The sequence below is a fragment of the Notechis scutatus genome, chromosome 5, assembly GCF_049901735.1.
Source record: "Notechis scutatus isolate UNSWTSFEM ecotype Mainland chromosome 5, rNotScu1.2, whole genome shotgun sequence".
Classification (NCBI taxonomy): Eukaryota; Metazoa; Chordata; class Lepidosauria; order Squamata; family Elapidae; genus Notechis; species Notechis scutatus.
In genome coordinates, this window is record NC_142013.1 from 112978326 (window position 1) to 113003921 (window position 25596).

The window sequence follows — 25596 nt, forward strand, 5'->3', positions numbered from 1 at the left end:
CTAGTTGACTTTTCCATCTGCTCTATAAATAGCTAAATAGAGTCAACCTGACGATAGGCTGGGTGGATGGGTGGATGGATGGATGGATGGATGGATGGATGGATGAGTGGATGAATGGATGAAAAGAAGGAGTAGGGGGGAGACATGATGGCAGTATTTCAATATTGAGGGGCTGCCCCAAAGAAGAGGGAGTCAAGCTATTTTCCAAAATGGCAGGACAAGAAGCAATGGGTGGAAACTCATCAAGGAGAGAAGCAACCTAGTACTAAGAAAATTTCCTAACAGTGAGAACAATTAACCAGTGGAACAATTTGCCTCCAGAAGTTGTGAATGCTCCATCGCTTGAGACTTTTAAGAAGAGATTGGGTAACCATTTGTCTGAAGTGGTGTAGGGTTTCCTTTCTAGGCAGGGGGTTGGACTAGAAGACCTCCAAGGTCCCTTCCAACTCTGTTATTTCTGCCAAAAGGGATGAATTAGCATCCATTTTAACCCCTATCTATACACCAAATTTTAAATGAAGATTGTTAAAACTAATCATTTAAAACTCCCAAGTTTACTTCTTTGGATTTTCTAGCGTTTTTGCATTCCTGAGGGTTTTGATCCTTCGTATCGTTGCTTTTAAATCTTTTTTTAAGAATGCACAGTATTCGGAATACCGTTTTTACTTGTGTTTGTTGTTTCTTTAAAGGAAACCAGATACCAATTACTTCAGCTCCGGCCCACTCAAAGAGCATCCTGGATTGGCTATGCAATCGCGTATCATTTGTTAAAAGATTACGACATGGCCTTGAAATTATTAGAGGAATTTAGGAAAACCCAACAGGTAAGATTTTATTCCAAAGGAGGGCCCATCCTAATATCGGTGATAAAAATTTGAGCAGCTGAATTTCTCCATGAAAATGCCTCCCTCTTCTTCTTTTTTTGTAAAAGTTTTATTGATTTTAACAACAAATAAAAAACACATAAAACATAAAACATAACATAAGAACATCATCATTCTTCATAAATTTACAGACAGTGTATCGGTTGGTTTATCACTCCTTTTTGTGCATCTATTTCATAGTCATCATAATAATTATGTTACATAATAACTCATATTATCAATCAACAATTATATATCCTAATATCCTTATTAAACAATCATTTGACTATAATTTAACTAATTCATGCTTAAGCGAGATAACTATAATTTAGTTAATTTATAACAAATCGTAAAATCATACCAAATCTATCTTAATATAATATTCTAAAAATATTATCAAAACCAAAATATATATATATTCTATTATTATATTGTTTTATCTAACCATTGATAAAAAGATCCCAAACTTCATAGAATTGTTTATCTTCTTGTTCTCTAATTTCAAATGTCAATCTACTCATTTCAGCACATTCCAGTATTTTCTTAATAATTTCTTCCTCTAATGGTATTTTCTCACTCTTCCAATTTCTAGCAAATACAATCCTAGCCGCTGTTAACACATTTACAATCAAATACTTTAAGTTTTTATTAAATGTATCAGGTAAGATTCCCAATAGAAAAATCTCTGGTTTCAAATCTATATGTTTTTTTGTCATTTCTTCCAACCATATGCGAATTCTAGTCCAGTATTTCCTGGCCTCCTCACAAGTCCACCACATATGGTAATATGAGCCAGGGATCTGATGACATTTCCAACACTTTTCGGATTTATTCTTGAACATTCTTGCTATTCTTGTCGGGGAAAATGCCACCTGTAAAACATCTTATACAAATTTTCTTTATATGCTACTGACATTGTCATTTTATAATTTTGAGACCACAATTTTTGCCATTTTTCTAAATCAATCCCATATCCAAAGTTCTTCCCCAAACAATCATTGTTTCTTTGACTTGTTCTTCCTCTAATTTAATTTCCAACAAATAACTATATAGTTTTTTAATCACTTTTTCATCAGCACCTGTCAAAATCCCATCTAAATCAGTCAATTTATCATAAAATCCTTCTGTTTTAGAATCTTTAAGATACCTTGAGTGTATTTGCATATGAAAACCAATTCATCTTTATATCTTGTTCTTCTAGCTTTTGCATCGTTTTAAGTTCACCCTTTTCATCCAGTATTTCCCCATATCTAACTGTTTGTTCCTTCTTATAAATTATGGGATAGGAAAAAGCTTCAATAGTTGATAACCAAACTGGAATTTTCAAATAACATTGTTTCTTAAGGATATGATTTATTATTGGGTTGGCATGCTTTTTTATGGTATAAGGGAACTAAATCGCAGGGTTATTTCAGAAGGCACTATATACGGGAATCGTTATGGTTGAATTGGGAGAAAATTAAGAAACAATGTTATCCGCCCTCTTCTATTATATTTAAAAATGACATCTCCAAAGCCTGAAGGGAAATGAAATGCAGCTTTTTTTTTTATTTGAAAGAAGTCTTTATTTTATTTTATTTTAATTTAAAAAATTCTTTATTGAAATTCAAAATATTAAAAAGTTTACAAAAATTCAAAATATTAAAGCATTCCTTATAACAGATGTGTCAATACCTTTCAACATCATTTTCTTGACAGTACAATAAGTACAGTACATACAATTAATCCTTGACAGTTGTTCATAGTATTAGTTATATTAATTCACAGTGCCTTAATAATATTAATAAAAAAGTAGTTCACGTATATAGGTCGATGGTTCAAAGAAGAAAAACAATATCATATTAACACTAAGTATATTAATATATCTAAAAAAGATCAGAGATAAATCTATATAATTATATTCTATGTGCTGTGCTCTATACTCCGTAGCTATAAGATAAGGTATACATTTTTAGCTATGCAATATAAGAATACCTACCTAAATATTATAAATTTAATATGAATATTTATATAAATACAAATATGAAGTTCAGCTTTTAAACTGAAACATTGCTTTAATTAATAATTAATTTTTGCTTCAGCTAGTAGAAATTGACCGCACATCATATTAAAACAAAAACAAAACCAGATTTTTTTTCCCCATAAAATGATTTTGTTCTCTGAAAGCGAATTGTTACCTTGATACAGAGCACACTAATGAATTTACTTGGAATGGATTCCTTATGTTGTATAATTTACAGTGCATATTTCTTGTATATTTCCCCCTCCCCGAATTCAGTGAATCTTCATTTGAAGTTAATTACATGTTCATTAATTTTGAAGGGATTCTAGAAACTAGAAAAAGTGCGGAGAAGAGCAACAGAGATGATTAGGGAACTGGAGGCTAAAACCTATGAAGAACTGGAATTGGGTGGATCTAGTCTAATGAAAAGAAGGACCAGAAGAGACAAGATAATAGTCTTCTAGTATTTGAGGGGCTGCCACAGAGAAGAGGGGGTCAAGCTATTCTCCAAAGCACCTGAAGGCAGGACAAGAAGCAATGATTAGCGGCTGAAACATATGAGGAATGGTTGCAGGAATTGAGTATGCCTAGTCTAGTGAGAGGAAGGACTAGGGGTGACATGATAGCAGTCTTCCAATATTTGGGGAGCTACTCCAAGGAAGAGGTGGTCAATCTATTCTCCAAAACATCTAAAGGTAGTACAAGAATCAATGGATGGAAACTAATCCAGGAGAGAAGCAACCTAGAACTAAAGAGATATTTCCTGACAGCGAGAACAATTAATCCGTGCAACCATTTGCCTCCAGAAGTTGTGGAATGGTGTAGGGTTTCTTGCTTCAATAATGGGTTGGACTTAAAGACCTCCAAAGATCCTTTTCAACTCTATTCCATTATTCTGTTACTTTGACTTTTTACCCTGTCTTTTAGTAAGTTTTCAGATAGCTAGAGAGTTTTTTCAAAGGGACAAGTCAAAAGTTTGTCTCAACCACAGTTTAGAATCTAGGTTAATATGAGCAGAAATATATTATAATCAGGGGTGGGATTCAAACTTTTTAACAACCGGTTCTGTGGGTATGGCCATGTGACTGGGTGGGCGTGGCTTTTTTTTCTTTGCAGCACCCCCCCTCCCCGTTTTTGGGCCTCAGGGAAGCCGCCTGGGGGGTGATTTTGCTCCCAGAAGGCTTCCCTGGAGCCCAGGAATAGAAAAAACGGAGCGCAGGGAGGTGCTTCAAACAGCTGATTGTTGGGAAAGAAACAGCTGATTGTTGAGAAAGAAACAGCTGATCGTTGGGAAAGAAACAGCTGATGTTGGGAAAGAAACAGCTGATTGTTGGGAGGGGGAAAACCTTAAGGAGTGACTGGGCCCGGGAGAATGCCGTCAGCATGTCAGGGATGCGGGATGTTGGGCATGCGCGATAAGGACTGACTGGGCAGGGAGGGGAGGGGTGGGCAAAGAGAGGCGGGGCCAACCAGGGCCACAATTTGCCGGTTCTCCAAACTGTACAGAATCGTAACAACTGGTTCTATAGAACCGGTCTGAACAGGTAGAATCCCAGCCCTGATTATAATGCTGGCTTAACCATGGTCAGTTGAAAGTCTGTAGAGATTCTCCATCATCCAGGTCACGGTTGTCCCAAAGGTACATTTTATAGGAGGCAACTGGACTTTCTTGGTTTTTCTTTTTCTTTGAAGACGTTTTGCTTCTCATCCAAGAAGCTTCTTCAGCTCTGACTGGATAGTGGGGAATGGAAGGATTTATATTATTTATTCTTCTTTGGGGAATGGGCCATTTGTTCTTTATATGAATTTTAGGTGAAACTCAAAACTCACAAAACTTGGTGGTAATGTCAAAATATAAATGGCTTGTGTTTAAAATATATTGATCCTTTTTGTAAGGAAAACTTTAAAATAATATGGAAATAGTCCCCATTGTTTGAAGGGTAGGGGTGGGGGTGAACCAGATGACCTACAAGGTCCCAACTCTGATAATCTGTTACCTAAAAAACAAGGAAGTCCAGTTGCCTCTTGAAAAAGCATCTTTGGGACATTGTCAGTTGAAACAACTTTTTCTGGTGCATAATTTATCCATATCAAAAGTGACCAAGTCCAGTGGATTATTATTTTTTTGAAAAATGCTACAACTGATGAGTTTCTACTCTGAACTATTTCAAGTGCAGATTTTTCCTGATCTTAATGTTTTCTGGTCTTTTTATTCATTTGCAAAACAAAAACAAAAAAAAACCCTTTTTGATGTACTAAAGCTTCCCAACCAATTTATAAATCTCTTGGGTTATTTTTCAGGTCCCCCCTAACAAAATCGACTACGAATATAGTGAATTAATATTGTACCAGAATCAAGTGATGAGAGAAGCAGATTTCTTTCAAGAATCATTGGACCATATAGAAACTTACGAAAGGCAAATCTGCGATAAACTCATGATAGACGAGATTAAAGGTAAGGTTTTTTTATAAGCCCTTAATTATCCTTAATTTTTCATAGCCCTCTTCCCTCCTTCCTTCCTTCCTTCCTTCCTTCCCCTCCCTCCCTCTTCCTTCCCTCCTTTCTATCCCTCCCTCCCTCTTCCTTCCTTCCCTCCTTTCTATCCCTCTCTCCCTCTTCCTTCCTTTCTATCCCTCCCTCCCTCTTCCTTCCTTCCTTCCTTCCTTCCTTCCTTTCTATCCCTCCCTCCCTCCCTCTTCCTTCCCTCCTTTCTATCCCTCCCTCCCTCTTCCTTCCTTCCCTCCTTTCTATCCCTCCCTCCCTCTTCCTTCCTTCCTTCCTTTCTATCCCTCCCTCCCTCTTCCTTCCTTCCCTCCTTTCTATCCCTTCCTCCCTCTTCCTTCCTTCCTTCCTAACCCTCCCTCCCTCTTCCTTCCTTTCTCTCCCTCCCTCCCTCCCTCTTTCTTCCTTCCTTCCTTCCTTCCTTCCTATCCCTCCCTCCCTCTTCCTTCCTCCTTTCTACTTCCTCCCTCCCTCCCTCTTCCTTCCTTCCCTCCTTTCTATCCCTCCCTCCCTCTTCCTTCCTTCCTTCTTTTCTATCCCTCCCTCCCTCTTCCTTCCTTCCTCCTTTCTATCCCTCCCTCCCTCTTCCTTCCTTCCTTCCTAACCCTCCCTCCCTCTTCCTTCCCTCCTTTCTATCCCTCCCTCCCTCTTCCTTCCTTCCCTCCTTTCTATCCCTCCCTCCTCTCTTCCTTCCTTCCTTCTTTTCTATCCCTCCCTCCCTCTTCCTTCCTTCCCTCCTTTCTATCCCTCCCTCCCTCTTCCTTCCTCCTTCCTCCCTCCCTCCCTCTTCCTTCCCTCCTTTCTATCCCTCCCTCCCTCTTCCTTCCTTCCTCCTTTCTATCCCTCCCTCCCTCTTCCTTCCTTCCTTCTTTTCTATCCCTCCCTCCCTCTTCCTTCCTTCCCTCCTTTCTATCCCTCCCTCCCTCTTCCTTCCTTCCTTCCTTCCTTCCTTCCTTCCTTCCTTCCTTCCTTCCTTCCTTCCTTCCTTCCTTCCTAACCCTCCCTCCCTCTTCCTTCCTTTCTCTCCCTCCTCCCTCCCTCCTCCCTCTTTCTTTTCCTTCCTTCCTTCCTTCCTTTCTTTTTACAGAACTTTTAATCAGAAGTTTGGGGTTATGTTTTCCCCTCGGCTATCTCTTTGTCTATAAACTGTAATTTAGAAAGCACAAGTTTGCTCAATCATTTTAGCTGTTTTAAGGTTTGTGATCTTGCTTGTCTTTTCACTGCTGTGACACAGTGGCACCATTTGAGCTGTTCTAACACATTTCCAAAATTGGGGCACCGACCGCACAAAGAGCTCCGCAGAGGACCAGTTTCTCACTTCAGACCTGTTCATGGCTGAAGGCACGCTATGGGTGGGGTAGACCATGTGGGCGTCAGATTATCTGTGCTGTTACTATTTTAGAAGAAATTGTAAGTGGGGTCCTTGCTACTCTCTGAGCTTGGTGGTTTTCTTGCAGACGTTTCGTTACCTAACTAGGTAACATCATCAGGGCTAGAAGGGAAGAGGGTTTGTGGAGAGGAGGAGGACTGTGGGGTCCTTGGTGCTCTCTGAGCTTGGCAGCTTTATTGCAGACATTTCATGACTCAACTAGTGAACCTCATCAGTGCTAGACAAACATCATCTAGCACTGATGATGTTACCTAGTTTTGGTCATGAATTGTCTGCAAAAAAAGCAGCCAAGCTTAGAGAGCACCAAGGACCCCACAGTCCTCCTCCTCCTCCTCTCCACAAACCCTCCTCCCTTCTAGCCCTGATGATGTTACCTAGTTAGGTAATGAAATGTCTGCAAGAAAACCACCAACCTCAGAGAGCACCCAGGACCCATCATTTCAACCCTGACCTACCTGTAATGACCCAAAGGGGTGTGAAACAAAAATAACAAAGTCACAAAAGTAGATAAATTCCCTTCAGTACCTCCAACTTGGCCCCCCAATGTCCAGTTATCCTCGGCTGGAGATCAAACTCTTCGAAAAACAGTCTGCAAAGGGAAGAAATGCAGTCTGAACCCAAAATACAGATAAATTAGAAATAAAAAAAACAAAAACACAAACCACACTGAAGTAATTAACATGACAGGCCAGGATGATAAATTGCAGACTTCCAAAAGATAATTAAGCACAACAGTCGGGAGGATGCCAAAACCAAGATAAGCCTCAAGAAAGATAACGCACACTTTGCTTCCAGCAAGATGCTGTGTGCAAACGCCCTTCTCGTGTCCTGTTCTCCCAGCTGCGACTAATGAAAGGGATCAGGGCCCTTTTCTCTCCCGTAAGCCACCTTGCTCCTTTCTCCGTTCTGCGTGCCCTAGGATGAAGAGGGGTGGCCCTGGGACTTCCTCTGAATGCCCAGCCGGACTGTACCTTTCCCCAGTTTCCTCCACAACCACTGGAACCACACTCCCACTCCCGGTCAGCTGCTCAATCCCCCCCCCCCCTTAGAATCAGACTCCAACAAGGGCATGACACTACCCTTTATTCTCCTTTATATTGCAACTGTACGAATCAAACCTTTTCAGCGTCCGAAGCTTTTCCATATTATTTTTAAAAAGTCAGGTGAGATTATATTCTTGCTGCAGGGGAAATGTTGCTGAATTTGGGGCGCCTGGAAGAAGCGGCTGAAATCTATCGGGAGCTTATCGATCGCAATGCAGAATGTTGGAGTTACTACGAGGGCCTGGAAAAAGCTCTGCAGCCACGTAAGCAACGGGATTGTACATTTCGCTTCAAGCATTTTAAGGGGACTGAAAAAAAATACGGTGTCAGGGAAGCCGATGCATTTAGGGAAATATAGATACAGTCACAAGTGGGAGGGGATGGGTGATAAGGAACGATGAGAAGATTAATAGTAGTGGTAGTGCAGACTTTGTAAATAGTTGGACAGTGTTGAGGGAATTATTTGTTTAGCAGAGTGATGGCATTTGGGGGAAAAATTGTTCTTGTGTCTAGTTGTTCTGGTGTGCAGTGCTCTACAGTATCATTTTGAGGGTAGGAGTTGAAACAGTTTATGTCCAGGATGTGAGGAGTCTGTAAATATTTTCACAGCCCACTTTTTGACTCGTGCAGGAGATACAGGTCCTCCTCCAACCTACAGGTTGGTAGCAATTGTTTTTTTTTTTTTTCTGCAGTCCTAATTACTTTTTGAAGTCTCTGACAGTCCTGCTGGGTTGCAGAACCAAACCAGACAGTGATAGAGGTGCAGATGACAGACTCAATAATTCCTCTGTAGAACTGGATCAGCAGCTTCTTGGGCAGTTTGAGCTTCCTGAGTTGGTGCAGAAAGAACATTCTTTGTTGTGCTTTTTTTATGACGTTTTTGATGTTAGGTGTCCATTTTAGGTCTTGTGATATGATAGAACATAGAAATTTGAAGGTCTCTACTGTTGATACTGTGTTGTCTGGTATTGTAAGAGGTGGTAGTATGGGAAGGTTTCTTCTAAAGTCTACCACTGTTTCTACGGTTTTATAACTATAATTATAACTCAAATTATAAGGGATACGTTGGGCTGTATCCAAATTTAAATGAAGGGAAAATGGAGTGGGATGCTAATTGCTAGGATGAACAATTCACCCAATTCTAGTTTTTGGAGGTGGGTTGTGAATAGTAAAATGACTTGTTAAAATGAAGTAAAAATGCTAGATTTAATGCTTGCACAAATACGGATTCAGGTTTTTTGCTCACAGGAAAACTTCCGGCGAGTGAAACCGAAGAATTGGATTTAGCTCAATGTTCTACATTGCTGCTTGTTCCTGAACCGTGTGACTTTAAGGCATAACAACTCCAATTTCACATTTGTCATTTATCAACAGACTCTTTAGAAGAGAGGCTAGAATTGTATGAAGAAATAAGCAAGCAACATCCACGGGCTGTTTCCCCTCGAAGGCTACCTTTAAACTTCGTCACAGGTAACACGTTGCCATCTTTATATCGTACAGCTCCACGATACTTAAAAAGTATTGTTTTCCCCCATTTGCATTTCATCTGCAGTGAAAGATTCGTCTTTGGTTTTCTTTCAAAATATATATTTTATTTTGTTTAGATACCACCATGAACCGAAAAGCAATTTAAGGGCTTTCAAGAAAAGCTATGCTTAGCTGGATTTTATTCAGATCCAATAACTTGAATTGCTGTGGATAAAAGCAGTTTTCTGGGAATCTGGGAATATTTATCTTTAATAGGAAACACTCAGCTATCTCTTTGAACCAACACAGGTGATTAGTGGGGATGCTATTGCCAAATCTCCTAGAAAGATACCGGAAGTATTTTATTTTAAAATGTATTTGTATCCCACCGGTAGTATTTTTACAAACAATTCAAGGCAGCACTCATGTCCAACATAACTTCCTCCTTCTATTTTCCCCACCTGTGAGGTTGAGTGGGTTGAGAGAGAGAGTGACTGGCTCAAAGTCACCTCGCTGGTTTTCATGTAAAAAGGACTAGAATTCCCAGTCTCCTGGTAATTATCCCAAAGTCACCCAGCTGGCTTTCATGCTTAAGGTGGGACTAGAATCCACAGTCTCCTAGTGATTGATTGGTCCAGAATCACCCAATTGGCTTTCATGCCTAAGGCAGAACTAGAACTCACTGTATCCTAGTGATTGGTCCAAAGTCACCCAGCTGGCTTTCATGACGTAAGGCAGGACTAGAACTCACTGTCTCCTAGTGATTGGTCCAGAATCACCCAACTGGCTTTCATGTCTAAAGTGGGACTAGAACTTCCAGTCTCACCGCAATTGGTCCAAAGTCACCCAACTGGCTTTCATGCCTAAGACAGGACTAGAACTCACTGACTCCTAGTGATTGGTTCAAAGTCACCAAGCCAGCTTTCATGACGTTAGACAGGACTGGAACTCACCGTCTCCTGGTTTCTAGTCTGGAACCTTAACCACTAGACCAAACTGACTCTCCAAAGGTACCTTGGCAACTGATTCAGCTTCAGTACCTGAGCACACCTATAAATCTTGATGGAGAAGATGATTGAATCTCCCCATCAATGCCATTGATGGTCGATTACTTGTAAGAGTGCAAGAAATACGATCAAAATAGTTGGGAGTGATAAAGTACCAATAGAAAAAAATATTTGTAGCTCAGGGTTGAACTGTGGGGTCCTTGGTAGGCTCTGAGCTTGAGTGTTTTCATTTCGTTACCTGACCAGGTTAACATCACCAGTGAGTGAGGTTTGCAAACCCCATTTCCTTCTAACATTGATACTAAATTGGCACCAGATAAAGATCAATGGAATTCAAGAGGTGCTGGACTTAGACTGTTTATGAGAATGTAATGATTCTAGGCTGATAACTTGCTTAACTCTGCCCCCTCTCTTTGCTTACTCTTCTACATCAGTACAAGCAAAGCATTTATATACAGAGAAAGGACCCGTTTGTGAGAACATGTAAAGTTTTGATGAAACCTCTCAGAGCCCAGGGATTGGAGTTAGTGTAAAAGGCTGCTCTATGTGCATAAGAATTAGATGTTTATTATACAATTATTGACTGCATCCCTCTCTAAATTGAGGATTGCAAAGTAAGATTATTTCTCAAAACCCGAACAGCTTGCAGGTGAATCAACCACAAAAAATGAGTATCTAATTCTTATATCTTATATTGGATATTTTCAGTATCATTCTGTGTAATTGCAATCTATTTTGCATTTGATGTCTTCCAGCATCTAATATTAGCCACCAGTTTTAATAGGCCAGGATCTCTTTAACAACTACCGTTGCGTAGTGACTGAACAACTTGTGATTGTTGTTAATTCCATCCAGAGAAGTTAAGCAGCAATAGCAAACCATCATGTATTGTACATTATGGGTTGTGAGAATGAATTTGTCCCCAGCAATCTTCAAAAATCAGTTTGCTTAACAGCGATCTACATATATTATGCAAATCGAGCCAATTTCCACAATTTTTCTAAAGGAATACAAGTTACAGTATGAACTTCTCAAAAAAGGTTCTTTTGTTATATTGTTATCTTTGAGATTTTTCATACTTTATGCAAAATGAACACCAAGTTATTGTAATATAACCTATATGTTTTTGGCTTCCAGGTGAAAAATTTAGAGAATTGTTGGATAAATTCCTAAGGGTTAACTTCAGCAAAGGTTGCCCACCCCTGTTTACAACTTTGAAGTCTTTGTACTACAGTACAGAAAAGGTCAGTTTTCTTCCAATCCCGAATGCACATATTTGTATCTTCTAGATATATAAAAGCGAAATACCCCTCACGCATCGTCACAAAATCTCCAGAACCGTAAAGTCTACAGACTTGAAATTTGGCACCTATGTTCCTCCTGGCTTCTAGCGGCTCACTAAGAAAGAATTTTTTGAAATGACCATCAGAGCATTAGTATTTCCTATATTATTATTATTAACATGCTCTGATGCTAAGGAGTTCTATTCCCCCTCCGCACCTGAAAAGAAATCTCTTCCAAATGCAAAACACAAGCAGAGGAGAGGAGTTTCAGTTTCATAGCAGCACCAAGCAGCTTTAGTACAGAACAGTTGAGCTAAGCCACGCCCAGGCTCCTTGCTGTCTCCTTCTTGCTCACACAGCAAATACTGTTTCAGTTTCCAAACAGCCCTCAACTCTCTCACACACTGACAGGACGCTAGCCAGAGGAATACTGGCTGGTAAGCAGAGGCAGAATAATGCTGGTAGGCAGAGGCAGAATTCCTCCCCGCCCCCATTTTCCTCCCCCAAAACTAAGCCTGATCACATAGTTTCATAGCGAAGCACAGGTATCCAGCTAGTATTGATATATATATAGAACAGCATTTGTATATTTCACAAATCATTCAACAATAATTATTTTCTGATAATATCTGTTGGATAGAACCGGTGGGAAAGTAGGTTCTTGTTTTAAAAAAAAAAGTCAAATTGTACCACTCATTGTATCTTCAAGAAAAAGTAAGGATGCATTAATTCTCACAATGGAAGAATTGATTGAGCTAGCAGAGATGCTCAAATTAACTGTTTTAATCAAAGAAAAGAGTATTTTATATTTTATTTTAACGTGGAACGCTTCTAGATTCTGTGCTCGAGATAGAAAAACAATGAAATTCTGACTTTGGGATTTAATGATTAGATAAATTTGTTATTGCAGAAATGGTTACTATATATTAAATATGAAAAAGTAACAAAAAAGAGACTGTAACGTTAATATCTTTATTCTACAGTGCTGAAAATATTTGAAAGTCGATGCTTTTTTTTTAACCTCATACTTCTCTTTTCCCCCTTTCTACTGCTCCAATTTTCACATTATCTTTATTTTTCCTTATTTTTTAATTTTTTGATACATTTAATAATAATAATTAAAAAGAACATTTTCCAACATTTTATTTGGGAAAATAACTGCTGCAAAAAAAGGACACTAGATGCCAGCAAAGAGAGGCAGGCAAACACTCTTTATCGCCATCTAGTGGTTTTCCAAGGAGGTGTTTTCAAGAATGTACAACAAAAAGTACAGAAAGTACTGTAACGTTCTGTCAAGTTAAGAAATTGCAATGTTTGTTGTTCATTAAGTGATGCGCTTTATAGAGAGAATGAATGAATGTTAATTAAGACAGTAACCCCAGGAGTAATAAAGTACCAATTTCTTTACTCTCTTTTTGCAGATTTCAACAATTGAAGAGCTGGTAATTAGTTATGAAGCTTCTTTGAAAACCTGTCACCTGTTTAGTCCAGATGGTAAGATTTGGTGCTGAGGAACGGAGCTAAAATGCAAAGTTTAATGAGTGTAATCTGGACTGATATAGCTTCACGGGGGAATCTGTTTTCTAGGAACCGAGCCTTTTGATAATATGTACTTCTAGGTTAAGTGTTGCAAATTGTTCTGTGTGTGTGTTGCAGAAAATGGAGAGCTTGAACCGCCAACGACGCTGCTCTGGGTTCGGTATTTCCTTGCCCAGCATTTTGACAAGCTTGGCCAATTTTCCTTGGCATTGGATTACATCAACTCTGCTGTGACGAGTACTCCGACATTAATAGAGCTGTTCTATTTGAAAGCCAAAATTTATAAGGTTAATGGCCCTTCCTTTAATATCCCATATTCAGAATACATGATTATTGCTGTGTGTATGTTTCATGTAACTTGATAATGCACCTAAAGACAAAGGTAGATAGTGAAGAGGATGATTTGACTTGTAGAATAGAATAGTGTAGAGTAGGGTAGGACAGGATAGGATAGGATAGAATAGAGGATAGGATAGGATAGGATAGAGGATAGGATAGGATAGGATAGGACAGAAGATAAGAATAGGATAGGATAAGAGAATAGGATAGGAGAATAGAATAGAATAGAATAGAATAGGACAGGAGAAGAGAAGATAGGAGAGGAGAAGAGGAGAGAATAGAATTAAATAGGATAAGATAGGACAGGATGAGAATAGAGGATAGGACAGAACAGAATAGAATAAAGAACAGAATTCCATAGGATAGGATGAAAATAGAGAACAGAATAGAATAGAATGAGGATAGCGGATAAGATAGGATAGAATAGAATAAGAGAGTAGAGTAGAACAGAATATACTAGAGAATAAAATTAGGATAGGATAGAATAGAGAATAGGATAGGATAGAAGATAAGGATAGGATAGGATAATAGAATAGGACAGGAGAATAGAATAGAATAGAACATAGGATAGGAGAAGAGGAGAGAATAGAATTAAATAGGATAGGATGAGAATATAGGATAGACGGAACAGAATAAAGAATAGAATTCGATAGGATAGAATAGGGTGAGAATAGAGAGCAGAATAGAACAGAATGAGGATAGAAGATAAGAGAGGATAGAATAGAATAAGAGAGTAGAGTAGAACAGAATAGACTAGAGCAGGGATCCAACCTTTTCGACGCGCTGCCGGTTCCGACATCAGCTGGGCGCCGCGGCCGGTCGGCGTCAACTGGGCGCCGCCATCTTTTATGACGAAACAGCGCTTCGGTGGCGTCACGGAGAGCTGTTACAAAGACTCGCCAGCGCTTCTGGTGAGCTTTTTCGGGTAGAAATGGCTTTCTACCCGGAAAAGCTCACGAGCGCTGGCGCCGCCATCTTTTTATGACGAAACAGCGCCGGTGAGCTTTCCAAAAAAGATGGCGGCGCCCAGCAACCAGCGGCCCGGTAAGGCTTGTTCCGCGGCCCGGTACGGTCCGCGGACCGGCGGTTGGGGACCCCTGGACTAGAGAATAGAATTAGGAATAGGATGAGAATAGAGGACAGAAGAGAAAAGAATAGAATATTTATTGATTAAATCATTTGAACTTGTAGAAAATATCTCTGGGTATTTTGGTATATATATATATATATATGAGTATTTTGGTATATATCCAACAGACAAATGTCAATTCTGAACAGAACACGATGTTAGAGTGCCAGTAACCTCTGAACCTATAATATTAGGAAGAATTAGGATTTAGTTTGTATACCACTTTTTGTTCTTGAGAAAAACCTAGGTTTGTTCTACACGCTAATGCTCTGCAATTAACGCATGTGATTCGTCAGCCGTGACAGTTTTCTAATTATGATCCTTTCTTTTTTTTAATCAGTACATTCCGAGTTTATTGTTCACCTAATGACCTAGGATAGAGAGGGCTGTAATGTTATCCTCCTAACATTTCGAGCGAAGGGGAGATTTTTAAAACACTACCGTTTCAGGCTCTGCGTAGCGCCTTCCTTGTTGAATGGAATGAATTTGAAAATGGATTTCTCTTGCCCCAATATAGCATGTGGGCAACCTCAAGGAAGCGGCCAGATGGATGGATGAGGCCCAGTCCTTGGATACGGCAGACAGGTTCATCAATTCCAAGTGTGCCAAATATATGCTGAGAGCCAATTTGGTCAAGGAAGCCGAGGAGATGTGTTCCAAATTCACACGGGTAAAAGAAAAATAATTATATGATCACAAAAGGGTAATAGTAATAAAGCATGATTTTCTTTCTTTCTTTTTTATAAAGAATGCATCTGTTGTTATAAACTTTTTCACCGAGTTTTCATCTCAAATTCACTTTTGATATACCGTGTTTCCCCAAAAATAAGACCCGTCTTATATATATATATATTTAAAATTTAAATCTGAAACCACTGTAAAAGTCTGACTCACAGACGGACACAATACAGAGCCTGATGATGGCAGATGAGATTCTGCTGAAACGTTGCTACAACTTTAAAAGCACCCGAACAAAGCTGAAGGCCACACACATGTGTGTGTGTGTGTGTGTGTGTGTGTGTGTGTGTGTTTTCTGAGGTTCTCGCAGGTATTTGTATGTGGATCTTTGGTTATTTGGGTTTTCTCCACATAAGATTGGAAGTATCTAGCAGCTTGATGAAGTCTCATTCATCATCTTCAGGCTTCTGTCTTCAGCTCTGTGCTTCTCAGAGTGCACAGAGAAGCACAGAGCTGAAGACAGAAGCCTGAAGATGATGAATGAGACTTCATGAAACGTTGCCTAGATACTCAATCTTACGTGGAGAAAACCGAATAACAAAGATCCATATATATATATATTGCCACCAAGGTCTTATTTTTGGGGATGTCCTCCACTGACTAACCTCACTTCGGCCCCTTTTCGCTGTCAGAGGCCTTCAGGAACTTCTTCTGCAGCCAGGTAGATTTTTCTGAAGGCCTCTGCAGCTGATAACAGAGCTCAGGATCGATCCAGAGCTTTGTGAACAGCTACAGAAGCCTTCAGGAAAATCTTGCCAGACTTGTTGGCTTCAAAAGAAATGGGCTGGCAAGGCAGGTGTTGGGGTGTGTGAGGCCTGGCTACAACTGTCCAAAAGTAAATAGAGGGCAGCTACACACACACACACACACACCTCCACCTTAGCTTAATTTTTACCTGTGCACTCTGGAGTGAGTGGGATCTTAATCAGAGCTTATTTTGGGGGGTAGGGCTTATATTGGGCACATGTGTAAAAAATCAAGCTAGGGCTTACTTTATGCCTATTAAGCATAAAGTGGCATTGTTTTTTTTTTAAATTGAATCTAAATAGAAGTAGCGATACATTTTTAGGAAGAACACGCTTCCTTGTAGTGTTTAAAACGTGGGACAGTAACATGGCATAGTTTATTATAAATAACTCTGTTGCAAACATAACCTGTTATATTATTCATGAACTTGAACAATATAGTGCAAGCAATTTCTATTTTCATTGGTATTTGCCTAGCAAACGATTCTTGCTTGGCAGCTTTGCTGTTTGTTTTTTTTAAGGTCTGCATTCTACTTCTTTTACATCACCTCCAATTCAAGTCATACTATTGTTCATCCAGTTCACGCAATTACGTTCAAATTGCATTTTGCATTGATGCTTTTCTGTCGTAGGAAAATCAATATTTCTTTCTTTATCAAGCGGCTATTGGAAGTTACAAGTTCATCCCTTATTACAGCCTTGTTCAATTCCTTGTGAAAGGAATTGGTTGTCTTTGGTTTTCTAAGCTAAAAACCTCACATTTGGGGATAAGCGGCGTAGAACAGTGGTGGGATTCAAATTTTTTTTTTACTACTGGTTCTGAGGGCGTGGCTCGGTGTGCGTGACATGGCTTGGTGGGCATGGCAGGGGAAGGATACTATACAATTTCCATTCCCTCCCCACCCACTAACCTGCTTTCCAGCTCCGTTCTCCTATGCAGGGAAACAAAAGAAGATCCAGCCAATCAGCTGGGACTCGAGGTGGAGAATAGATAGGGGCGGGGCCAGTCAGAAGGTGGTATTCTGAATTACTCAAAATTTCCACTACTGGTTCTCCGAACTACTCAAAATTTCTGCTACCGGTTCTCCAGAACTGGTCAGAACCTGCTGAATTCCACCTCTGGTGTAGATGAGCCAATATCTAGTGAGATGTATAATCTGTGTGGTTTGTAAAAAGCAGAGAAATGTATTATTGTAATTTGCAGAATATGAAGTATCTCCCAAGAATCTCCCGTAAGAAAACGGACAGCGTTGTAAATACAGGTAGTCCTCGCCTTACGACCACAATTGAGCCTAAAATTTAGGTTGTTAAGCGAGACCGTTGTGAAGTGACTTTTCCTCCATTTCACGACCTTTCTTGCCACCGTTAAGTGGATCACTGCAATTGTTAAGTTAGAAAATGGACAGAGTTGTAACCAGGGGTGGGATTCAACTGGTTGTTACTACCGGTTCGGTGACTACGTTTTGTGTGAGCGTGCACGCTTCGCACACCTAATGCACATTGTGCACACATGTAAAAAAAACCTCAAGCTGTGCTGCCTGGACAGCTGAGCCGCGCTGCGTGTGGGTGCACGGCGTTTGAAAAGCCACTTTTTTTCCCCTGCTTTTTCAACCTCAGCTGTGCCATGCAAAGCAACTGAGGTTGAAAAAGCAGGAAATAAAGGACAGGTAAGAGCCCGGGCAGGTGGGTGGGCCAAACAGCAGCAGACACACAACCGGTTCTGTGTCTGCTGCTCTTCAGAGCTACCGGTTCTATAGGGCCGGGCCGAACCAGTAGCATCCCACACCTAGTTGTAACTATAAGGATGATCACGACGTTTATTGGAGCACAAGATGACGGAAGTGTTTTTTACCGGATATCTTAAATAGAATGAAAAAGAATGGTGTGGTGGCCTAGAGGTGAAGCTCTCGCCTCACAGTCACGAGGCTGCGAGTTCAATCCTAGGTAGAGGCAAATATTTCTCTCGCTGGGCACAAGGAGAATAAATCTGCTGAACAAAACTTTGCATCGGTGACGGGAAGGGCATCCGGCAAGTAAACACTCTGCTAACTCCATTCAGATGCCCAGGTTCCACCCTGCAAGGGATTCTGGGGGGTCGTTAAAAGAAGATGATTAAATAAAATTAAGACTGTTTCTAAAACGCTTTCCTCATTTTCCAGGAAGGGACTTCTGCCACGGAGAATCTCAATGAAATGCAGTGTATGTGGTTTCAGACGGAATGTGCCCTTGCTTTTCAAAGATTAGGAAAATACGGGGAAGCCTTGAAACAGTGCCACGAAATTGAGAGGGTAAGTTGATGAAAGGTTGGATTTTTTTCCCCCTCCTGATTATACCACTTGCCCTGATGGACGTGTGTTCGATTACTCACCACTCAAAGAGGATCTACAAGAAAAGGATCCTGAATTGATAAGGATCCCCGCCACAAAAACAAAACCCAAATAGAAAGGAAAAAGAATCAGACACTATCACCGTGTGGTCAGCTCAACTGTTATAAGAAGGGGGTTGGACTAGAAGACCTCCAAGGTCCCTTCCAGCTCTATTCTATTCTATTCTTCATTACAATATTCTGTTCTATTCTATTCCGTTCCATTCCATTCAAATTCTATTTTTCTTCCTTCCCTCTTCCTTCTATTCTATATACTTTCTTTATTCTAGTCTAGTCTAGTCTAGTCTAATATTCTATTCTATTCTATTCTATTATTCTATTCTATTCTATTCTATTCTATTCCATTCCATTCCATTCCATTCCATTCCCTTTAAATTCTATTCTATTCTATTCTATTCTATTCTATTCTATTCTATTCTATTCTCTAGTCTAATTCTATTCCATTCCATTCCATTCCATTCCATTCCCTTTAAATTCTATTCTATTCTATTCTATTCTATTCTATTCTATTCTATTCTATTCTATTCTATTCTATTCTATTCTATTCTATTCTATTCTATTCCATTCCATTCCATTCCATTCCATTCCCTTTAAATTCTATTCTATTCTATTCTATTCTATTCTATTCTATTCTATTCTATTCTATTCCAGTATTCTATTCCATTCCTATTCTATTCTATTCTTAGCAGGGGGTTGGACTAGAAGATCTCAAAGGCCCCTTCCCACTCGGTTATCCTGTGTTCTCTCCTCTATTTCAGCACTTCTTTGAGATCACCGATGACCAGTTTGACTTCCATACCTATTGCATGAGGAAGATGACCTTGCGTGCCTACGTCGACCTCTTGAGGTTGGAAGACGTGCTGAGAAAACACGCCTTTTATTTCAAGGCGGCGCGATCGGCCATTGAAATTTACTTGAAGCTGCACGACAACCCGCTGGCCAGCGAGAACAAAGAGCAAGAAGTGAACTCAGGTATTTGAGCTTCCTCCAAACAGGATTTGAATTCACTTCCCAAAGGGGGTAATTCCGGAAGTCAAGCTGGTTTGCTCTTAAGAATGTCAAAGTCATCGTTCGCTTTGTTTTGAATTTAAAAGAGTTTCAGGTTGGTGCAGGAATAGATAATTGTGCTTTTAGGTTTGGTCTTTTAGAGGGCAAAGAGCGTCCTGGGAATAATCAGAATATCTGAGCTTGGCTGGTTTCTTGCAGACGTTTCATTACCCAAACCTGGTAACCTTATCAATGCACTGATGCAGTTACCTAGTTTGGTAATGAAACATCTGCAAGGAAAATACCAAGCTCAGAGAGCACCAAGGACCCCACGGTTTCCCCCCCTGCTCCCCCCTCCTCCTCTTCTCCAAAACCCCACTCCCTTCTAACACTGAACATGTTACTTAGTTGGGTAATGAAACATCTACAAGGAAAATACCACACTCAGAGAGCACCAAGGACTCCACAGTTCCCCTCCTCCTCTTCTTCCTCCTCCTCTTTTACCCTCTTCCTCCTCTTCTCTGCAAACCCCACTCCCCTCTAGCACTGATGCTGTTACCTAATTGGGTAATGAAAGGTCTGCAAGAAAACAATACAGCTCGGAGAGCACCAAGGAACCCACAGTTCAACCCAGAGTTACAAATATTCTCCTTTATTTAGTAATTAGAGTCCAGGTAGCTCTTCACTTGCAAGAGCAGTAGCACTTAGACTTATATAGCACCTCATGGTGCTTTTACAGTCCTCTCTAAAGTCAGCATATTTGCCCTCAACGATCTGGGTCCTCATTTTACTGACCTCAGAAAGACGGAAGGCTGAGTCTTATCAGGATCGAACTGCTGGCAGGTGGCAGAGATAAGCCTACCATATGGCATACTGCAATAGATCATTTCCTGATTGTTCGAAATTAACAACAGCACTGAGAAAAGTGGCTTGTGGCCGCTTTTCCCACTTAGCGGCTGTTGCGGCATCCCCGTGCAAACATCAACAAAATTCAGCGGCTTGGCAACTGGCATGTACTTATGACGGTTGCAGTGGTTTCCCAGGGTCACGTGATCCCCTTTGGCGACCTTCTGACCAGCAGAGTCAATAGGGAAGACAGAACCACAACCATGCTGCTAACTTACCCACTGCAGTGATTTGTCAGGGTTCCAGCGATCGCCCTAAATTAAATCATGAGCCTCGAGCCAAACTTTAAAAAAAATAACTTCAAAGGATTTATTAGGAGCGACATGCTGGCATGATCTGTATGAAGCCGACTCTGAGATACGTAATTTACGATCACCTATGACCCTGTTTCCCTCCCACCCCTCTGGGTGTATCATAATTCAGATTGTCTAAAGAAACACATCAATCACATTCTCCAGTAGAGGATTTTCGAGCCCAGAATACTCAGTTGCCTGAGTTACAATCTTTGTGAGATAAGCTTGGAATGTGCTTCTAAGTTCATTTGCCATATTCTCCTTCAGGGTCCCCCCCCCGCTTTCTTATGGCAACTTGGAGACAGGCATTGTGATGACCCAAAGGGGTGTGGCATAAAGGCAACACAGTCAGATAATAAGAGTCCCTTTATTATCTCCAACTTTGCCCCTGGTTGCCTTCTGGGCTGGAGAAAAACTCCCAGGAACAGCCTTTGACTGCAGAGAATCAAGTCCAAAACAGGGTAAACACAAACTATAACTTGAAGTCCAAACAAGTCAAACCGAAGTAATTAGTTCGGCAGGGCCAGGAGCAAGGATTCCAGACATGAAAGGCACGGCAGTAACTCAACACGGTTGGGAGGATGCCAGGAACACAGATAACCAAAGTCAACACAAAATAAACTCACATTCGCTCTCAGAAGCTGCCGTACTCAGCCTACATCTGTTTTAAACTCTCTTCCCAGGTGTGCCTAATGAAGAGAATCAGGGCCCTTTCCTCCCCCGTAAGCCACCCAATCTTCGTTGCTCTCTTCTCCGTTCCTCCCTGCGTGCCCTAGGATAAAGAGGGGGTGAGCCTGGGTCTTCCTCTGAACCCCCTCTCCCTTGTTCTCCCTCTCCCCTACTCTGCCCAGCCAGACTCTGCCCTTCCCCAGTTTCCTCCACAGCCAAAGGAGCCATATTCCCGCTCCCTGTCAGCTGTTCGTCTTCCTCCTCGGATTCAGACTCTGACGGGGCATGACAGGCAGAGGGATGTTTTACAGGTTGACCTCATTCACTTAACAACCGTGACCAGAATGGTCGTAAAACCAGGTAAAACTCACTGAACAAATGTCTCAATGAACAACAGAAAGGTTGGGCTTCATTGTTGTCATATGCCGAGGCTCAATTGTGGTTGTACGTCATACATACACAGCAGTCTATGTCAAAACGATAAACCATTTTTAAAAAAAAATAAATTTCTGTTTTCTACAGAAAACCTTTCCGCCAAAGAACTGAAGAAAATGCTCAGCAAGCAACGGCGGGCGCAGAAGAAAGCAAAGCTGGAGGAGGAGAAGAAACACGCAGAACGAGAGCGGCAGCAGAAGAGTCAGAAGAAGAAACGAGACGAAGAAGAGGAGGAGACCAGCGGCCCGAAGGAAGAATTGGTTCCTGAGAAACTGGAAAGGGTAAAAAAAAAAAGCTTCCACTTTTGCCTAAGTCTAAGCCGCTGAGATTGTTCGTCCTGCGCCGTCTCTCCCGGAGGTGAGGCAGGAGATCAATCTTCATCAGTAAAAACTAATTACTCAGTGTTCATTTAGTGACCGAAGTTGAGTGGTGCAGCGGCCTAGATGTGGAGCTCTCACTTCACAATCAGGAGGCTGTGAGTTCGATCCTAGGGAGAGGCAGACATTTATTTCTCTCTTTTTTCAGTGCCATTGTAACTTTTGACACTAAATGAACTTTTGTAAGTCGAGGCCTATCTGTAGATTAGAAGCAAGAAGTTGAATGTTGTCATCTTCTTCTTTTCTTTTTTTGCAAATAGTTTTTTTATTTTTATTTCTTTAAATACATATTTAAGTGGACAGTTCAGTTCCAGGCTTTTTATATTATAAATCAAACATGACCATAATCACAAATACAGCTTTCTTTTCTAATTTCAAATAATTACCTATTATGTTACCAATTTTCCTTTTTATATTCTCATACATTATATCATTCTCCATATTCGTAATCATTCTCTATATTCATTTACCATATATTCTTATTTTTGTCATATTTGTCAATTTTATCAAATCATATCATTCCATTAGTTATTCATAAATTCATCTTAATTTAAGTTGTCCATTATTTTATCCCCTTTATAGTATCGCTTTAGGCACTATGCATATCTATATATTTCATGCACACCCTTCCCTCACATACACAACTTCATCACATTTACACGAATTATATTTTCCATCTTATTTTCATTTAGCCAATTATATAAACAAATAACTAATCATTTTTGCTACATTCATATACTTTATTACCTTCTACAAATAAGTAACAAATTATGTAATCCATTAAGAGCAGGGGTCCCCAACCACCGGGCCGCGGACCGGTACCGGGCTGTGGAGCACTCTTTACCGGGCCGCAAATAAAAAAAAATAAAAAAAAATGGCGGCTTTCTTCGCCTTCGGTGAATGCTGCTGGGATCGGGGATCAAGGACACAAATGAAAGAAGGGGAGGGAGGAAGCAACCGAAGCCTGTCCTGCTCTCTGGCTCAGCTCTCTCAGTCGCTCTGTTGCTCCTCCACCAGCACAGGAAGAAACTGCTTCAAAGAAGCCGGGGGGGGGGTGGCTTTTCCTGTCGCCGCAGCTTCCCCGAAGCGCCCGTTTCACCCCCACCCCGCCCGCCCGCCCGCTCGCGGTTCAATCCACAGTGCTCCGTTCTGCCTGCCTGCCTGTCTGGTTGTTTGGGAGCAGCTTCGGCTGAGAATAATAACTATTCGCCTCTTTTTATCAGCCGAAGCTGCTCCGAAACGAAGAAGGCAGGCAGGCAGGCAGGTAGAACGGAGCACTGTGGATTGAACCGCGAGCGGGCGGGGTGGGGGTGAAACGGGCGCTTCGGGGAAGCTGTGGCGACAGGAAAAGCCACCCCACCCCCCACCCCGGCTTCTTTGAAGCAGTTTCTTCCTGGGCTGCTGTAGGAGCGAGAGAGTGACTGAGAGAGGAACGAGGCAGACACCTGAGGGAGGGAGGGAGGCAGACACCTGAGGGATGGGGCTGAGGGAGGCAGGGCCGAGGCGCTCCCTGAACTTGGTGGTTTGCTGGCAGGCGTTTTATTACCCGACTAGGTAACAACATCAGATGTTACCTAGTCAGGTAATGAAACGTCTGCAAGCAAACTACCAAACTCGGATTCTCCTCCCCCGGTCCTTGAAAAAATGTTTCTGCTTGAAACCGGTCCCTGGTACAAAAAGGTTGGGGACCACTGATTAAGAGTATTATCATTCACTAAAAAAACACACACACACAGACATTCTCTTACCAGATTCCACTTGATATTTTCTTCCCCACATTACATATTAATTTCTTATATCTTCCATAGACACTTACATATCTTGATTAATAATCCTATCTTAAGATCTTATTTTCATATCTATTCCAATTAGATTGTTGATCCTTATTCTAATTGTTATTTTATATATATTTAATATTTCTATAATAAGTTATTAATTCCAAGTTCCTCAATATGTATGTATGTATGTATGTATGTATGTATGTATGGTATTTAGGTTTCTTTGGGTATTTTCCCACGTCTTAATATTTGTGTTTTTATTATAGCGACGTTTTGGCTGCTAATCCTGACACACAAGATTAAATAGAACCCAATACACAAGCCTGAGGATGGCAGATGAGATTCTGCCGAAACGTCGCTATAATAAAAGCACAAATATTAAGACGTGGGAAAATACATCTTGGCAACGTTTCGACGAGGTCCCACTCACCATCTTTAGGGTGGTGCTTTCGGCTTCGTCCTTGTGCGAGGTACAAGCACGAAGCCGAAAGCTCCAGCCTAAAGATGGCGAGTGGGACCACATCAAAACGTGGCCAAGATGCTCTCAATCTTACATGGGAAAAGACCCGAACGCGCCAAGGCCTGCATACCTGTACCCGTGAAAATCTACAAAAACAAATATATATACACACACTCTTTGACCTCTCTCTACCCTAGGAGTAACGCTACTCAGACGTTACGAAAAAGTGGGGAAAGTGCAAACCCTCTCACAGCAAATTATGACAAGCTTACCCCTTGAAATTCTTCTCATGTGCTCTGGTTTGTAATCTACTCGGTTTTCTGTTGTTGGGACAGGTGGAAAATCCGTTGGAAGAGGCGATTAAGTTCCTTATACCACTGAAGAATCTCGCAGCCGACAACATAGACACCCATCTGCTAGCCTTTGAAATATATTTCAGGAAAGGTAAAATACGTGCAGTTGTAACATACGACTGGGAGATGATTTTGTAAAGTGGATATGTGCACCTCCCAACTGTGCATTCCAAACGTGCGTTTAATTTTTTAGGAACTGAAATCATCTGTACAGAATACAGGTGGAAGTTCTAGATCGGTTTAATGACATCTATTTTAGATAGCGCTATAATAGTCAGATATGTTTTGTTTCCTGCATAAGTGTATTAATCCTGAAGAAAGATGCTTCGTTGCCATGTAACGTGCAGTGTTTCTATAATCTTATGTAATTTATACAGTCTTGTTCAACAAGCAGGCCTGCATATCTATCTGCCTACCTGCCTACCTTCTATCTATATTCTATCTATCTATATTCTTTTTATCTATATTCTATATATATCATCTATATCTATACTCCATCATCCATCTATCATCTATCTATCCATCTTCTATTATTAATCTGTCTATCTATCTCTAACTATCTTCCATCTATCTATTTTCTATCTATCTATCTATCTATCTATCTATCTATCTATCTATCTATCTATCTATCTCCATCTCTTTCTCTCCCTCGGTAGCTATCTCTCCATATCTCTCGTCCCTTCTCTTTCTCTCCAATTATATCAACATCTCTCCATCTATCTATCTATCTATCCATCTTCTATTATTAATCTGTCTATCTATCTCTATCTTCCATCTATCTATTTTCTATCTATCATCTATCTATCTATCTATCTATCTATCTATCTATCTATCTATCTATCTATCTATCTTCTATTTATATTCTATCATCTGTCTACTATATCTATATTCTATCTATTCTAT

At 40.6% G+C, this 25596-nt stretch overlaps 1 protein-coding gene across 1 annotated transcript in view; it reads left to right on the top strand.

The window, feature by feature from the left end:
- The window catches only part of NAA16 (N-alpha-acetyltransferase 16, NatA auxiliary subunit), a 49962-nt gene that overhangs the window by 18677 nt on the left and 5689 nt on the right, over nucleotides 1–25596 (top strand). The window contains exons 5-16 of the mRNA XM_087967584.1: nucleotides 690–824; nucleotides 5167–5320; nucleotides 7945–8064; nucleotides 9176–9271; nucleotides 11413–11519; nucleotides 12980–13052; nucleotides 13215–13384; nucleotides 15083–15235; nucleotides 18209–18337; nucleotides 19194–19407; nucleotides 21813–22006; nucleotides 24676–24784. Coding sequence (XP_087823710.1) covers nucleotides 690–824; nucleotides 5167–5320; nucleotides 7945–8064; nucleotides 9176–9271; nucleotides 11413–11519; nucleotides 12980–13052; nucleotides 13215–13384; nucleotides 15083–15235; nucleotides 18209–18337; nucleotides 19194–19407; nucleotides 21813–22006; nucleotides 24676–24784 — 1654 coding nt within the window. The remainder of the gene's footprint in view (nucleotides 1–689; nucleotides 825–5166; nucleotides 5321–7944; nucleotides 8065–9175; nucleotides 9272–11412; nucleotides 11520–12979; nucleotides 13053–13214; nucleotides 13385–15082; nucleotides 15236–18208; nucleotides 18338–19193; nucleotides 19408–21812; nucleotides 22007–24675; nucleotides 24785–25596) is intronic.